Source organism: Ambystoma mexicanum, chromosome 5p (genome assembly GCF_040938575.1).
Source record: "Ambystoma mexicanum isolate Mex_15411 chromosome 5p, UKY_AmexF1_1, whole genome shotgun sequence".
NCBI classification, from domain to species: domain Eukaryota; kingdom Metazoa; phylum Chordata; class Amphibia; order Caudata; family Ambystomatidae; genus Ambystoma; species Ambystoma mexicanum.
In genome coordinates, this window is record NC_090930.1 from 669251202 (window position 1) to 669269366 (window position 18165).

The following is an 18165-nucleotide window of genomic DNA, read 5'->3' on the forward strand; positions in this document are numbered from 1 at the left end:
AATTACAATGGGGTGCCCAACCACACTATTTGTGGAACATGCACTTTTTGCAATATTGAACAAGCCTAAGTCCACACTAACCACGCAGAGGGCGTCAGGTTATGAAATCATCTCATCTAGACCAGAATTATCAATTGTTAGATGCAGCACAGTTAATCCTGCAAGGTTTATAGCGGAAGTTATTGAGGAAGGCGACTATGCACATGATTGTACGCAGACTACCGAAATGTACTCATGTACTAGAAAAGTTGAAGAGGACACGCTAAATTGAGGAGAGCTCTTGTTCATTGATGGGTCATCAACAATAGACCAGAGTGATGGGATAAGGAGAACTGGGGCAGCAGTGGTAAAAATGACAGAGGAATTGGTGTGTGTGGCGGTGAAATGTGTACAATTACCACAACATTACTCTGCTCAAGCAGCAGAATTTGTTGCACTGATCTTGGCGTTGAAGGAAAGCTTTGACAAAAGAGTAACTATATATTCTGACAGCGCATATGTCACGTCTACTGTCCACTCAGGATTGTCCAAATGGAGGAGGAGAGGGTTTAGGAGAGCTGACGGCACCCCAGTGCAACATGCTCTCTTGTTAGCCGAGTTAATTGAAGTAATAAATGATCCCCAAGAACTAGCTTTGGTCAAATGTCTGGCACACACTAACGGAGAAGATCATATCTCAAAAGGAAATGCAGCAGCAGACGCACATGCGAAGTATGCTGCATATTTTGGTGAGATATGGAACCCCCCAGAGTCAGAGAGAGGGAGGGGGATAGCTAAAGAAATGTTGATGAGAGAAGGGTACACCCATCTCCCAGCTACACAGATAATGGAGTTACAAGCGGCTGCACCAATGGCAGAAAAAGAAATATGGGTAAAAAGAGGATGTACAATGTCGCCAACTGACGCACTATGGCGCCAGGCTAACACTGGAAAGATGGTAATGCCATTGGCACTATTGAACACCGCCCTGAGCCAACTCCACCACCCAGCCCACACAGGCAAGGAAGTTATTGCAGCACGAATTAGGGAAGATTGGTTCTGTCCCGAGTTAAATTCCCATGTGACAAATTTTATCAGCAATTGTCTCACATGTCAACAGTTTACGGCCGGTCACACACTGAAAGTGATAAAAGGTACTATACCCCGGCCAGAGGGACCCTTCCTACACATCCATATTGATTACGTTGATATGATCAACGTATGTCAAGGAAATAGGTACATGATCGTAGTGGTATGCCCATTCTCCAGGTGGATTGAGGCAGGACCCTGCTCACATCCAGATGCATTTAGAGCAGCTAAATTTCTAGTGAGGGAGGTTTTCCCCAGGTGGGGAGTATGCGAGGTACTGCGGTCGGATAACGGCCCGCATTTCGCTAATGAAATGTTCCAGCACATCACATCCTTACTGAACATCAAGCATAAATTTGCATGTGCATATCACCCGCAGGCCAACGGTGTATGCGAACGCCTGAATGGCCTACTGAAGGAGGCAATTGCAAAGATACAGCAAACAACAAAGAAGAGTTGGTTGTATTGCCTCCCGCTAGCTCTATTTGAGCTGAGGAATAGACCAGGCTCCGACCACCACCTCACTCCTCACGAGGTGGTGACCGGACGTCAAATGCGCCTTCCTCTAACGCCAACATCAAGGGCATTCACAGACTATGAAAACACTGCAACTGTTCTTGGTGATGAAATGTACCAATATGTGTCTTCTTTGATTACTAGTGTAGTGTTTGTGTCTCAACAGCTCGAGCGCACGCGGGGCGGGTCTAAGAGTGAACAACAAGAAGACGCGGATAAAGAATTGGAAAAGGAAAAACTGTGCAAAATTGCTAAAGGTGACCACGTGCTACTCCGCAATTTCAATAGAAAATGGAACAGCCCACGCTTCACTGGCCCCCACCTGGTAGAGGAGGTATCTACGAGAGCAGTAAAGTTGCAGGATAAACGTGCTTGGAATCACCTACACGACGTGAAGATCTGCAAACTCCAGACCCGCCCTAGCGTCACCGACAGGGCCATTGGAAGAACAGGGACAGCGTCACCCACGGAGAAAGAGAGTTCTACCACAGCTGATGACCTAAGTGTCTCCATACCCTGCCATCCCCCAGATTCACCAGAGACAACTACTGAAATAGAAACTGGTAATTCCCATACCGCCCACCCCATGGTCACACGATCAAAGAGTAAAGAGACTTCCGCCAGTTGAGCCCCAAACCCTCTGCCCACCGACCTCCTACCCACTACAGTCACCACCCAATTAAAGGACATTATCTTGCACATATACACATGTAAACACTTGAATGTTCTCTTTTTCTTTCTCGCACATGCAGGTACCGCGTATTATTGTATTGCTGAGAAAACAGATAACTAACAGCGTCCATTGCCCAGGAATAGATGCTACCCTCATACGATAATTACCCTGAAGCCCTATTACACCAATTTGTCTAACACATAAAAAGGCCAAAGTACCTTAAAAGAAGGAGGGTACGTGTCTACTACACAGCATTTATCTTGGCCATAGAACAATCAATGCCCCATCTTCACCAACACTTGCCTGCCCTAAGAAGACAGATCCCTTAGATTGGCGTGGGAACAGCTCTTCGCCTGGGCACTGAATGACTACTTGATAGGGAGAGCTTGAAAACAACACTAATAACAAGCTTATTGAGAATTTTCAGACGGGCAACTTTAACGTCGCAAGAATAAGCTGCCGGACTGCAGCAAGGTAAGAGCAAAATGCCGGTGAGACTAGCTTTTGTAATAAAGATGATAGGGATTTTGATGATCACTGGGTTTTTGGCTGCCTCTGTATGGCAGAAAAGTTATGCTATCAACATTTTGGCTGTACCCAAACCTAATGTACCCCCACCCACGGCTGCAACAGGTGTTACGTCAGGTGGTACTAGCAAGCCTCCACATAAGGGAAATAGAGTTAAACGCAGCACATACTCAGATAATAAAGGCATTGATAATTACATAACAGATTCAGCACACGTCTCGAACAACATGTGGTACCAACACATGACCCAAATAGGTAAGCAGACAACAGAAGACAGCTGCTACGTTTGCTCATTGATCCCATACGCCATGAGTGCTTCTCGAACATTCGTTGCCACGGAAATAGATGGAAAGACAGCACGATGTATAATATACCTGGCACTATTCCAAACGAGAGAGAGATTTCAAGGGACTGGTGTGGAAAACGCGAGACACATATCCATACGAAAACAACTTCCTCAAGACTTATTTGAGTTACCACAAGAGCAGTTTGCATGCTGAAGCATTCAGATACATGACAAGTGGTCCTGAAAAGGGAGAAACGAAGAAAGTAACACTACAATACCTACCATGTGACTGGTACGCCACTGAAGTTCCTGGTACACAAGGATGTTGGGAAAGACCACTGGTAACAATAACAGGGAAGGTGTACATGGACAACAAATGGGACACAGGAGTGATTGGCAGCAACATGGCAACAAGAGAAAATATTACAACTATTGATGAACACAATAACAGATGTTGGACAATTTGGGGCAAGTACGTACCTATGCTGACGTGGATGGAGAAGGATGAAGACCCAATGAGCATACTGCCGCTGTCTGCACCTAAGATATGCTACCAGCATAGAGGAGAAGTGGACGTGGGATACAACACCAACTGTGCAAGCGTGATAGAGTTACCTGAGGGGGGGGGGGAGCAGGAACAGCAGTATTAATGGACCATTACTGGGCCTGTGGAAATAAGGCATACCACACACTGCCCCCTCTGTGGAATGGTATATGCACTATGGTACACATTAACGTACCATCACTAGAGGTGCCCCTGAAACATGTGAACATGGCAAACTTCCCTAAAATGGATGAAGGAAACAAGAGGAAGAAGAGATCTGTACAACCTCAGAAGAGGCCAGAAAACGAAAACAACAACAACAACATTTTGAATAGAAAGAAGAGACAAGGAGAACCTCTGACAGGACATTACCTATGGGGAAGGTCAGAAACAGCACTGACTTCAATACCACCAGAACACAGATTATTCAGCAGAGCAGCAATGTTCTTCTCGTCAATAATACATCCAGGAGTAGAGGCTTACGCAAACGCAAAATGGCTCCAGATAACTCGATAGGAGCTAATGATGACAAATTCTACAGTAAATGGATTCAACGCAATAAAAGAGGAATTGCGAGCAGTAAGGATGGTAGCACTACAGAACAGATATGTATTGGATCTCCTTACAGCAATGGAAGGAGGAGTTTGCGCAAAGATAGGACAATCATGCTGCACATTTATTCCTGCTAACGATGCGGACAATGGTACACTAACAGAAGCAGTATCACAACTGGCTCAAATGCACTCCAAAATGATGGAAGAAAGTAAAGGAGTGAAGAAGGATGACAGCTGGTTTTCAATGTTATGGTCATGGATGCCATATAGGCTGTCAGACGTTCTGAAGATTATAGTTGGATGCATAATACTGGCTGGAGCTGCACTGATCATACTAAGGTTTTGAAAGGCCCGGAAGGCACGCACTACAGACGAAATGATCGAAATGGTTGGTACGCACCCCTTGATGCCGACGGATGATGGCCAGCACACAGACACAATAATAAAAGAAAGAGAAAAACTGCGCAAACAGATCATAACCAACCACCTAGACCCACCATCTGTGAAGCTCGAAAACCCAAGGAACCCAAGGAGCTACATAGGGAAATGGGTATACTGTACACCTGGAGGAAGTTGTGTATATGTATTGGTCATTTGAAGACCATGTCAACCACTATGGACACCTGGGAGGAGTAACTAAAATATGGAGAGTAAGAGGAGATGAGGAAAAAGATATGTTTGTGGTCGACAAGTCGACCAGAGGGGGGACTGAAGTAGGAGAATGGGACAAAAGACTCCCACCAATCCCCTCTCGCCCCTGGCCTAGAGGATCGCGGCCCAGACACCCGCCACGAGAGGAATTTGCCTATCTACCAGACGACCAAATACCCTGGTACAGGAACATACGGATGTGCCCACCAGCCTGCCCTGCCCAAGCCGACACCTGCGGCATGAATGAACTCGACTGAACCATTCAACAGTAAATAAACACATCGTTAGAGATGCCATGACGACCTAGCCAACAGTCAGAATACCCGTGCAAACATGCACACTGGACACTCCCACACCAATCCACACGAAGAACATATTCAGTGCTATGACGTAGGTGACGGACACACCCACTGACGCGCATCTTTATTATTTTTCACATAGGTTTTTTAAAATGCAGAAATGCAATACGCACAAAGCACTCATCTAAAATGCTTGCGGACGCTTCTCCTAACCCATGCATTGTGATGAAGAATGCAACGAAGACATGATACTGGATACGAAGCAATATGATACCGTAACTTAAAGTGCCATGCATCAAACCTATGCACCAGGCCCAAGTAGGCCGCAAGCAAGAGCCTCCACGAACATTGAACGAGCAAGAGTACAATTGCTGACCCTGCAGAATGGGCCCAGCGAGAACTGACAGCCAAGGGGCAATGTTGCAACTTGCATGCCACAAGCCGGAGCCAAGGTCACACCTGCAAACTAAGCCAGACACACAGTGGAAAATACAACATTAAATGTGCAGAATTCTGCCTCAACCACGGTCTCTCCTCACGTGACCAAGCAGAACCTGACAGGGTGCCAGACCCAGGAGGGAGAAGTCGCCTGGGTCCCACGTTTAGAGACACAGGCTGCAACAATGAAACGACCCAATGGACACCTACAGCGGTTGGAATAGTCGGCTCTCAGGCATATGAGCAAATCCACGCATTGTCTGCATAAACACATAGTTACATATTGTTGCAAATAACAGGTGCACCGCGAGCTGGGAACAACGATGGTCCCAGGCTGGGGGGCTCGCGAGTGGACCAATCAGAACATGGGGCACTCATCACTGACGCCATTAACATTAGCCAATCATCAGGGGTCTTCGTGTAACAATTTTCATGTATCAAATAGAAGGGACAACCCAAGTATACCACCTGACTGACCCTTAACCACTAACAGCGTTCTCTATACGTATGCTATACTAACCCTACCACTCGAGGAACCAATCCAGAGTGGCGATAGGTTTTTTGCTAACTTTCCCAGGTGACGCAAGTAGCGCGTCATACTGAAGCAAAAAGGGCCTGCGAGCCCCACGAATTTCGAGAGTCAGGACGGACGCGTACGATCCTAGACCCGTCCCTGCCGTTGTTTAATAAACAGCAGAACCACCTTGCTTCTTGTGTGTGTCTCATACTAATTTTTGGGATACACGGGAGGAGTTGGGGCCTCCCTGCCCGGAGGTCCGCGGACGGCCCAGCTGAAACTGCTTACCTGCATCCAGTCCTCTCCCGAGAGGGGCCCTGCATGGAGTTCTTTTGCATTTCTCAACTGCAAGACCGTGCACCAGCATTAGTCGCCGACCGGAGGAGTACTCGAACCTGCAGCCCATGGGGAATCAAGGGCTGAGGCTGATGGCAGGAAAAGCAATTTCTGACCCTCTCCAGCAGACCTGCCAAGTCCTACAAAGAGTTAAGAGTACAAGGTTGAGTTTTAGAGATACTTACCTGAACTCCTAAATTCCCTTAAAAGTTTTCATAACTTTTGTATTAGTTTGGCTTTGCCATTGCTTGTTCACACAAGCACTCCGGAAGTTGGGAACACATTTGTTAGTTAGATTAACTTGTCACCTAACACTTGGAGCTGCTCACTGCACCCCAGAGACCTTATTTTTTTCTTCCAGCTTCACAACACTGTATGGAACATCGCTGAACTGCATTTTGCCCTACTCCAATGATTGTGTTTAAGTATCTATTTTCAGTGTCGTGTGATATTACTACCTATTAGTAGTCATTTTTCACTTTGTTATTTGGCCATAAGTAAAAAAGTATTTCATATCCGATTGTCCACGTATGTTCCTTGACCGTCACTGCGTGTGCTCATTATGGACTCCTTACAAGCGCACCACCTCTTGAGACTTAGCCTAGACTTGCCTTGCTACCTTGAACTGGTTTCGATGCAGCTCCCAGAGTTGTCGCTGTCACAATAATAGGTTGGCCTTTTATGCATCTGTCCACCAAGCCAGAGTATAGAAAGTCAGTCCTAACACCTGTCAATAGGGAAGAAATTACTCATATTGGGAAAAACAGAGTGGATCTAATTTTTCTTCAGGAAACTCATCTCAAAGGAAAAGATAAAGAATATTCATTTATTTTATTTATTATTTGGGGATCCTCAGCATTGTACACAAGTGCTGTCCTGCTGCTCTAGCCCATCCGTGGCAGTATCCTGGCAGACTAGACTATGCTCCAGCCCAGCGCCAGCCCTCCCGGAACATGCACAACCGGCAGGCGCAGAGCAGCAAGTCACTCACCATTCTGCCGCAGTCTCAGCATGGCCTCTAACTCAGTCACGCTCACTTGGGGCATCACTGCTGCGTGCCCCTATGCATTTGCTCGTGCACCACACAGCTTTCCTTGGAGGCAGGACTTTCTCAGGAACAGCCAATTAATTTAATGAGTTTCACGCAGCCTGCCAATAGAAACTCCCAGCAGCAGGCTGCAGCTCCGCTTCAAAAACAATTCGACAAATTAAACTAGCACAAAGCATTGGTGAATACAAGACAATATATTACGACCATCTAGTTTTGTGCATTTATTTTGCTCCAACTTCGGAGCGCCACACGGCTCCCCAGCAACAGCAGAAGGCCGGCAGACGTCAGCAAGAGGGTGAAGACCCAGCTGGTGCTTCAGCCATGTCATCGCCGAGCATCAACGTTGCCAGGACCATGCCATACACAGTTCCCAAACTCCCCTTGCTTTACAGGAACAATGTTTTGGCATATTTGTGGCTTATGCCACTAAGCGCCAAAACCAAAAAGTCTTACTCTCCTTCCCCCTCTTTAAGAAGGCGCTTATGTCTCACAGTTGCGGTGGAAGGCTATCCAGGTGCTGTTGAGTCAAAGGTCAGTCTACCAGCTCTTTCAAGTTTGACACACTGCTGAATTTCAAGGGTTTTGTTGCATTAAAAATGTGCAACTTAACTACACCTTACCTAAGGTTTTATCAGCAACTATAGATAGTGATGATGGTTATTGATGTGTATAGCATACCCGTCAACCCTACAGGTTCTGATAGGCTACTGTTTACAGCATTCTTACCCTACAATGTTTTTCTTAACAAAACTAGTGTTTTTACACGTGGCCTCTCACCGGAGAGAGCCCTGAGCAAAAAGCATTCATACAATGTGGCAAGTCAATACATCTTAATGAACAGTCACAGTTCCCTTTGTTAAAGCAAAAATCAAATGTTTGCGTTCCCTCCTTTTACCATTGTGAAACCCCCCCCAAAACGTTTTGCTAGCTTTCTTGGATTTTCAACTAACTTTGTGGTCAGAGGGATTTCCACTGAAGGCCCACATAGATGTCAACTAATTTCTGATGAGCTGTCCTTAGTAACCCTTTGGGGATCAGGACAGTGGTGATTTTTAAAAAGCACCCCATGTTGTCCCAGGGCAATGTTTATCACCCAGAAAGAGTGGATTGGCAACTGACAAATCAGTTTTGGCTACACCACATGTGTAGTCTTTTACCGCATTTGTAGCCAAATACCCAGAAATAGGGGCCATTTCGATGCCAACATAGTAAGCCCTGCAACCGTCTATTTGGCGACCTTGCTGTAGAGCCTACTTAGGCTCTTTTTAAGCACACAATGGCCTCTTGTACGTGGATGCATTTTCTGTTTTTAATTGTCATTCTTCCCAATCCACAAATTGATCCCCATGTCAGTATGTTTGGAAGTTGGTTGGCCAGCCCAGATTGGCTAGATGCCAAAACTTGGATGCTGAATGACTGGTGGGTAGGGTGCTCCTCCTGTAAGAATGTGTATATCTGGGGTGGACTCCCCAACATTCACAGATCTGCTTGGGAGATGGACAAAGCCTGAGAATCCTGTGACCTTTTGAGGAGGTCACCGTCTCCAGCCGGATAGAAGAATCCTTGCTAGCCTCTACTGCTGCATCCCTCCTGCCTTCATTGAAGGAACACCTGGCCTCATGGGCTGCAATCTCTGTGCCTGCAGTCCTGGTGCTCTCCTTGAAGCCCACGTCTTTGCTAGGTCGAGAGCCTGGGTGTGCTTCCTTTGTCCTCGACAACTGATAATCTGCTATGGTGTTGTGCGCTCCTTGTCGTGGGTCATCAAGTAATCTCCTTTTTAGATTCCATTGTCCTGGCTACGATAGCCCTGGGAACTTTGCTCCAACAAACTGGTGACCACCCAACCGCCTGCTAAAGGGACCAAATTCCAACACCTGAACCAGGGCACAAAATGTGCACTTGCCACTAGTAATCGGCTAGAGATTCTTGACGAGTAAGAAACAATGTGCTGTGCAGAACGGACGTAGCAATTGAACTTTTATGGCTAGCTAGTAGCTCGCAACTTGAAATTGTTACCCCCTGCCAGAACTCACCTATGCACACGCACTCCCTGGGCGATTTCTGGCACAACCCACAACACAAGTAGTTGTCCCCAGATTCTCTGACCCCTCTCGTATGCTTGTTCTCCTCCTGTTGGATCTTGCAACTACAAGTTCAGTGCGCTCACCAGTGACAGTGACCATAATGAGACAACTCGATATGATATATGGAATTTATAACGCGTCTGTGCGACAAGACAAGGAGAGGGAAACAGAGGGAGGACAAAACACAATTTTACTAAGCCTTGTGTCATTCAGATCATGCAAGTGCAGGAAGTGGAGTGGGAGAAGTGCTGCCAGCAGGTGGCTCAGTGCAGGTAAATTACTTGTGACCTCTCACTGCAGCCACCCATCCCCGGATTCTTTGGTTCTGAAACCCTACATTCTGCTGGGGTCCCAAAAACTCTCAGCTTGGTGGTTGTCGCTGCTACTGCACCTATACACTGCAAGTAGAACCAAAGGCGGTTATGCCAAAGGAGACGTAGTGTTTTTTTCCCCACTGAATCCAATGGGCAAACCTTTGGGAACACTGAAAACTAAAAGTGACTTTACGTGCCTGTGACGGCGAACAGCCATTTTCCTTGGGGTCCTGGAGATTTCTGAATATGTGCATTTTTAACCTGCAATGGTTATTTATTTCACTTACAATGCATAGCCCTTTTTTTTGGCTTAACTTTGCTTGTGTGTTTATTGTGAATACTAGGTGTGTGGGTGCACCGTGTACTTTGAGCCCTAAACTGGATGTAGTTAAGACACCCAGATAGTAAACACTTTTATTCCCAACTCCTGGCATAACATGCAGTGTTTGCATTTCATAGTTGATTCTCGACCAACTCGGTTTTGGAGTGAACTGAAGTCACTTAACCCAGTATGTATTAAAACAGTAAATGGTTTGTGTGTATTTACCCGTAATATTTAATTGATTTATGTTTTCACTTTACACAACACTAATAAATTGCGTGCCAGACTGCTCAGCTATGCTAACATTGGGAGGGTTTTGGTTGACACCAGGTTATTGATTACACTACTGGTTTGATCCACTCAACTCTCAGGGTTCTGGAAAACCTGACACCATTCATAGTTGGAGAGGTATGATTTTGTTAAAAAACTAAACAGAGAAGAGGTCAGAGTTTGAGCATTTGTTAGGCACCTATGGTAATGTTAAAGGACATTTGTACCGTGCACCATCACCACCGTAGTGGTCCCTTGGCGCTCTGGTGGCTCTGAAAGAGGAGGGGAGGTCGAGTTAGTCGGAGGGAGCAGGAAAAGTGCAAGAGAGTAGTGATGTGCTGTTGGCGGCCTCAGCCCGGTGGGTCCGTTGGCTGGGCCTGGGGTGTTTGCGGCCGGTAGTCGTCGTGTACTGTTGTGCAAGGCGCTGTCTGTTTTTGTTTTGTTGTTGCAATGTAGTGAAGTTTGTGTGGTTTGTGGTGCTGTAGGTTTTGGTTTGGAGTTGGTGTATGCAGAAATGGAAATTGTTAGTAGGGTTGGTTAGTTTGCATCTCTATCCTGAATTGAAGAGCTCGGCTTGCGTAGTCTCCCCTGTTGCGGCTCTGTCCTGATCTGGGTCCGACTGGCATACAGGTTCCATACTCCTCTAGTCCTCGCCTCTAACATGCTCTCTCATGGCTCCCCTTATCCTCCATTTAGACTCTAATGGCCAGTGCATCTGCGAATGACAACCTCTCAGGTAGTGGGGAGATGGCCTAGGTCTCGATAATTCCACACCAACGTGGTACCTGGCGGTGATTAAATTACAGGGCGGGCGAAAGTGTTATTGGGATTGTCTGTGTTAGTTGACTCAGTCTCCGTGTGTGCCGCCTGTGTTCCTGTCTATCCGATGTCACCCGTCCAGCTGCCGTGGGCTTTACTCTCCCCGGTCAGGGATGTCCGTGTCTTTTCGGTTTAGTTATCCTTTTTTACCAGTTTCGTTTTTCAGGTTTAGTCTGTGGTGTTGTAAAGCCAGGTTTTTAGTGATTTCCTGAATTTTAGGTGATCTTCAGCGTTTCTTATTTCCTTTGGGATGTTGTTCCAGGTTTTTGCGGCTAAGTGGTAGAAGGAGGTGCCTCCAAGTTTTTTCTTGAGGCATAGTTTGAGTTCCAGGCGGATTTCGTTTCTCGATCGGAGGGGTCTCGTTGGTTTGTAGACTTATTTTCTTTTGTAGGAATTCTGCTCCTTGTCCGCTGATTGCCCTGTGCGTTATGCACATTGTTTTGAAGGTGATGCGATGTTTAACTGGGAGCCAGTGTAGGTTTTTTAGGGCTGGAATGATGCGATCTCTTCTGGATAGTTTGAGTAGTCTTGCTGCTGCATTTTGGATCTGCTGCAGTTTCTTCAGGAGGTATTCCGAGGTAGAGGGTGTTTGCATAGTCTATTTTAGACATGATTAGGGCGACGATAGTGAGAGTTTTGTGCGCGAAGGAGAGGAAAGGTAGAATTCTTCATGCCGTCCGGAGGAGGAAAAAGCATTTCTTCTCTGTTGCATTTATTTGTGGCTCCAGGGTTAGGTTGTTGTCCATTAGGACTCCCAGATTTTTTACTACTTTCGATGGTGTTGGTGCTTTTCCCATTTCCATAGGACATGGGATGGTGGTTTCGTTCTCTTGGTCTTTGGATACGATCATGATTTCTGTCTTTCCTGGGTTGATTTTCAGGTTGTTGGCATCCATCCAGTCGAAGACTTCTTTTAGACAGTCGGTAAGGGTTGAATGGTCGGAATCGGTGTCTTTGATTTTGTAGATCTGAGTGTCATCTGCGTAGTTTAACATGTAATATGTATTTTTGAAGATTCTGATGACCGGAGTCTGGTAGATGTTGAAATATAGTGGCGATAGTGAGGATCCTTGTGGTACTCCACAATCGTTAACTCGTGGAGTGGATTTGAAAGGTTTTATCCATACAGTTTCTGTTCTGTCTGTTAGGAATGATTTGGTCCAGCGTAGTGCTGTGTCTGTTATGCCTATGTTTTCTAGTCTTTTGGTCAGGGTGTCGTGGCTAACTGTGTCAAAGGCTGCGGAGATGTCGAGCAGAATAAGGGCTGAAGTAGTGTTTGAGTCTGCGTTAGTTTTGAGGTCTTCCCAGATGGATAGTAGTGCTGTTTCCGTTCCTCTCGCTGGTCTGAAGCCGATTTGAGCTTGGTCCAGCAGGTGGTGTTTTTCTACGTGTTCTTGGGTTAGTTTATATACGTGTTTCTTTTTTAAGAGTGGCTTGATGTATGCCGATTTGAAGATCTTCGGTACAGTCCCTGTTGATAGTGATAGATTTAGAAGGTTTCTGTAGTGTTCTGCTGGCGATCCTTGCGCGAGGATTGATTTGTAGATGTCTGGGGGACATGGGTCCATGGGTGATCCCGCTTTCTTGCTTCGTTTAACCAGCATTGCGAATGCCTCTGCTGATATTTCAGGAAAGCTTTGGAGTTTGTGTTGTGGTTCCGAGTTGGGTTGTATGTTGTGGTTGGTCGCTTTTGTATGGTTTGACGGATGTCGATTTTTTCTTAAAGTGATCTGCCAGGTCGTTGCATAGTTTTTCTGAGGGGGCTGGGGTGTTATCACAGCCTGGTGAGTTTCTCATTTCTTCAATGAAGCTAAACATTTCTTTTTATGTGTTGGTGGCATTGTTGATTCTGTCATCGTAATGTCTTTTCTTTGCCTTTTGAATTTCATTCTTGTATGCACGGATTTGTTTCTGGTACAGTGTTTTTTCCCTGGGTTGTATTCTTTCCTCCATTCCAATTCCATCTTTCTGTTTCCCCTTTTTCATGTTTAATAGTGGAGTGAACCATTTTGCCATTGCTCTTTTTTTTGATGGGGTGAACGGTTTTTCTGGGGCGATCTTGTCTATTGTGTCTGCGATCCATTTGTGCAGTATTTCTGCTTTGCTGTCTAGGTCAGCTAGTTCTAGTTCTGTAGTTGAAGGTTTCGTTAATTCCAGTTGTTCTAATAGGTTGCCTTTTTTTTACGGGTTTCCAGTTTCTTTTGGTGGTGGTTGTGAGTTTCGGGTGTTGGATGTAGGCTTGGGTAGGCAGAGTGATCACGAATGGGATGATGAGATGGTCGCTCCATAGTATTTGTATCGGAGGTGCCATGGTGATGAGTTTTTCTTTGACGAAAATTGCGCCTAGGGTGTGACCTGCCGAGTGCGTTGCTCCTTTGACTAGTCGTAGTTTCATGGTGCTGAGTTGTTAAATTAGTGAGTTTTGGGAGTTGGCGTGGCTGTCTTCAAACCAGATGTTGAAGTCCCCCAGGATGATTAGGTGTTCGTGGTTGATGGCTAAGTTGGTGATGGCTTCTATGAAGTCATTGACGAATGTTGCATCATATGTTGGTGGTCTGTATACCAGGATGAATGTGATGTTGGTTTTTGGGCTCGCTGTTAGGTGAATTACCATGGTTTCGCAGTTGAGGATGTTGAGTGGTTCTTCAGTTTTTATTTTCAGGTGTTCTTTGAATGCTATAGCGATGCCTCCTCCTTTTTTGTTTTTTCTCTTTATTTGTAGGCATTTGAAGTCTGTCGGAAGGCAGCTTTGGAGTGTGATTTTGTAGTTGTCGTCCAGCCATGTTTTTGTGATGAACAGGATGTCAATGCCGTTGTCGTCAAGTAGGTCGAAGATCTCTGTTAAGTGTTTTGACATGGGTCTTGCGTTTATTAGATTGCAGTGAAGTTTGAGTTTTGTAGAGGTCGTCTTCCGCTCGGTGTTGAGGTTTCCTTCTTGGTCGGTCACTTGTTGGGCTGCAGGGTTTGGGGTGTCAGCGTCTTCGAAGAGTTCTTCTAGGTTTTGTCTTGGGTTTTTTGTGTTTTCATCGGGTTCGTTTTCCGGGGGTTGTGGTTGTTGATTGGAAGTTCCTCTTGCTTTGGTGATGTAGGGGGTTATTGGGTCGGTCGTCTGTATGTTGTTTGTTTTGGACATCCTTCTTCTACTTGCTTGCGTTAGGTTGATTGATGTTGCTGCTTCTAATGTTGGGTTGGATTGGTGTTATGGCCAGTTGTCTGCGAGGTATGGAGTTAGGTAGAGGGATTTTTCTCTTCTCTCAGAGTTCCTTCGGTTAGTGTTCCTGCCTGTGGGGGTCCCGTCTATGGTTGTGTTCTAGGTTGCTGTTCTGGTGCGTTTGTTCTTTCGCCTATACAACAATGGTGTTTCCAGGCGCCACAAGACAAAGTGGGGAGGGAGCAGGGGAGTAAATAATAATGGCAAAAGAAACAGTAAACATAAATTTGTGGTCCTACTAGGTCTTGTGACATTCTGACACGCAAGTGCAATAAAGAGAAGTGCAGGGGAGGGAGCAAGGTATGGGCAAGTGCCAGCGAGAGCCTTGGGAGGGAAGTGCCCAGGGGGGCCAGAGGAGGGGGCCACTGGCTAAGTGCTAGGGAGGAGGAAATACCAAAAGGTGGAATATGTAGCCAGCAGGCAGGGGGCACACAAGGGCAGTGCAACCTGTGAGATTACTTGGAGGACCAGGCCGCCAGTCTCATTGGCTGTGGGGTGAATAGCAGGGAAGGAGAGAAAAGCAACGTTTTTAGACGTTTCTGGAACTTGAGGTCCGGCTCAAGTCTGAGAGGGGCAGGGAAGCTGTTCCAAAGAGAGGCACCAGCGGAAGAGAGGCCTGCCATCCACTTTCTGCTTTGAGAAGCCTTTGACAAGCAGAGTTGGAGTTAGAGGAGCAGAGGGCTCTGGCAGGGAGGTATTTAGGTTGAGAAAGTTGGAGATAAAATGTGAAATCCATTTAACACTTCCTGTAGTTATTTAATATAAAGTTGGTGCAAACATATCCAAGTAAACTTTTATGTGCTGAAAGATATAATAAAGGGAACATTTAAAGAGTACACAGCAGCTGCCTAAAGCAATTGAAGCGTGTCTCTAGAAATTAGATGCCCCTACTTGTCAAGACAGATGCCTACAGGCGGAGAGCGTTACAGCCTCTCAAAGACCACCGTGGATGTGCCAGTCAGTCACGCGTTAGGTCGGCGTTTCTGAAAGGCATGTAGTGCTTCAGAAAACAGTGCTAGAGAAACTCACCTCTGAAAATACAAAAGTACTGAACAGTCACATCACGAGGCTTTGAACCGTTATTAAAACTGAATTGGTCATTTAAATGCCATGCTGCTACCTATGAAAAACCGATAGTGCAGAAACAGATTAAGTATAGGTAAAGGAGAGCTAGCATAGATTAAGTCACATGTTAGGCCACAAACTTTTAGATGGTGTATTCCTTACTGACCTGTAACAGTAGGTCAGGGGGTCTGCAATTTGTACCAAAATCACACTAAGACGCCCGTGATCCCCTCCATTAACTGGGCTGGCTATGGATATTTGCACTTGCAGGCCAAAATGTCAACAGAGCCTAGCTGCAATAGCTAATTTAGTTATCGCCGATCGTATGTCTGATGATGGCAAGATAAATTAATGTGGCTCGGGATAGGCACAGGACTCACTAATTTTGTTCTGTCGTTAATGCATTCCTACATACGAAAAAAAAAAAAGTATGCCATAGAGAAATATACCACACAGCATGATTTTGTGCAGTCATCGGACCAAAATGAGAGGTTTGATAATTGTTTTCAACAATAAAAGTAAATTGACAAGTAACGTGAATACATAATAATGTAACAATGTAGCAAAAACACTAAGAAACCTGGTCTGATTGCTATTTAGAGGGAGGAAATAAAATGTTCGGAACATTAAATTATTAGATAAGAATGAGTTCACCTCCAAAACATGGAGAATTCCCATGCATGTAATTTCACGCTGTTTTATTGGCTCGAAAAGGGGGCGGGCTCTTTGTTTTATGGACCACGTGCAGCCCTCTAATTCCGTACCGCAGTCTCTTCTAAAGGATGCAGAAAAGCTCCGACCAACGTTTACAACTGGCCATGTATTTATATCCTGCGCTGACTCAAGCGTAGCGAGAAATGTTGTGGCGTCGCTGAACTTGGCTTCCCCTTTCGGGGAATCCAATATTAAGAGGGGGGGCAAAAAAACTACAACTCCCTGCAAGCCTAGAGGCACACATGCTTGCCTCTGCCAGGACTAGGCTGGCGCACATTCCCGCCGCCACGCTCACCAGGTCTCCTGATTGCTGAACTTCTTGGTCACCACCTTGCCCAGCTCTTGTCCGAGCCGATCGCAGATCTTCTGGGATAGGTCCTGGTGAGAGCTGCCGCTGAAGATCTTGATGTTCGGCATCCTGGGGCTGGACTCTCTTGAAAGATTGGAAGAAGCGGCTGGAGGCGCAGCAGCCAGCGCGGCGAAACGCTCCCCTGACCCGGCCCCACTTCCCGGTCCCGGCTGCGCGGGATGGTAACGGCCTCGGTGCGCTGCGTGCGGGACTCCTGGCTTGCGTTGGTATCTAGTGCTCCAGGCCTCACGCCAGCAGCTGCAGCAGCATCAATATTCCCACCTAACCAGCAGCCGGCAAGGACTCCAGAACAGGGGGCGGAGCCTGATGACGTGCTCACCAACGATGTCATGCGTGTTTTTTTTTAAAGAAGCTTTATTGAAAGTCAGTAACATCAATAAGTTGAAGAGAAACGTCACCGGTATAAGATAGACAACGACACAAATAATGCGTCGATGACAAAAAAGCCATCTCGGTCTGTATTGCATATCTTTACAACACATCCCGTCGATTTTTTATTTACTATTTATTAAATAAACTTGTTTGGAAGCCAATGACATGCACAGAAGAGAAACCGCGGCAGGTTGAAGACCGACACCTACACAGATAAAAAACCGAACAAGCATTGGCAATGCCAATAGTTTTGGCTTGTACTGTTGCTCTTTGCATTTATAGGCACCAGGGTGCAAGGAGGAGAGTGCAGAGCTTCAAAGGAGGAACATGGGCGTATTTGTGCTAGAGAATGGAGGAGAATAGAGCAGTAGCCCAATATCAAATAATGTTCTGGGAAATGGAAAGCCTGTTGCATGGCTTGCTTCTTACCAAGCTCCTGATTGGAGCAAATATTGTTAGGGAACTTCTTAAGAGCCGTATGTTGTATTCTAGTTTAATATTATATGTACGTATTACGCTCACTTACGTGTGAGCTTTAGGAATTAGAATGTTGGGTGGGAAGCGAACGTTCGGGAAAGGACAGTTGGAGAGATACGAAGTGAAGGGGAGGACGCTGTGTGGGACGCCGGTTTATTTAATGTAAATAAATAAGAGTTGAACGATTACAAGACTGTTGAATACTTCACATGGCGACGAGGATGCCGGCGTCCGGAGAACCCACGGGGAAGAAGACTGGTAGAGCAGCTGCTCCGAACTGTTACGCATATCGCGTAGGTTTGTGAGCGGGAGCTCCGAGTCGACGCTTGCAACTGCGTTGATTCGTGCTGATATTTGGATCCACAGCTGGTGTCTGGTCCACAGCTGTTTATTTGGGGAGAGCGGATGCTCCGAACCGACGCGCACTTCGTGTTGGTTTGTGCAGAGGCCAGAAAAAGGTTAGAAGAAAGGACCTATCAGGAAGTTGAAGTCAGGTGACATTCTACCAGGAAATGAACATAATGAAGAGGACACAGTGATCCCTTCATCTTCGTCGCAGTACTAGAAAAAAAAAAAAAATTTTTTTGGCAACAGTAAATCCATGCACTGCAATCAGTGAGATATAAAAGATATAAAACATCAATTAAGGAGGGAGAGAATTGAAGTTTTTTTTTTGCATATATTGC

At 46.0% G+C, this 18165-nt stretch overlaps 1 protein-coding gene across 2 annotated transcripts in view; it reads right to left on the reverse strand.

Annotated features, from left to right (window-relative positions):
- PRPS1 (phosphoribosyl pyrophosphate synthetase 1) overlaps positions 1 to 17931 on the reverse strand; it is a 167368-nt gene extending 149437 nt beyond the window's left edge. The window contains exon 1 of one of the 2 annotated variants that reach the window (XM_069613046.1): positions 17684 to 17931. Coding sequence is in view for 1 of the 2 variants with exons in the window: in XM_069613045.1 (XP_069469146.1) it covers positions 16556 to 16677 (122 nt within the window). In the remaining variant the exon portion in view is untranslated. Of the gene's footprint in view, positions 1 to 16555 lie in introns of both variants that reach the window. The other variant, XM_069613045.1, reaches the window with a different exon arrangement.
- Positions 17932 to 18165: the final 234 nt, after the last annotated feature.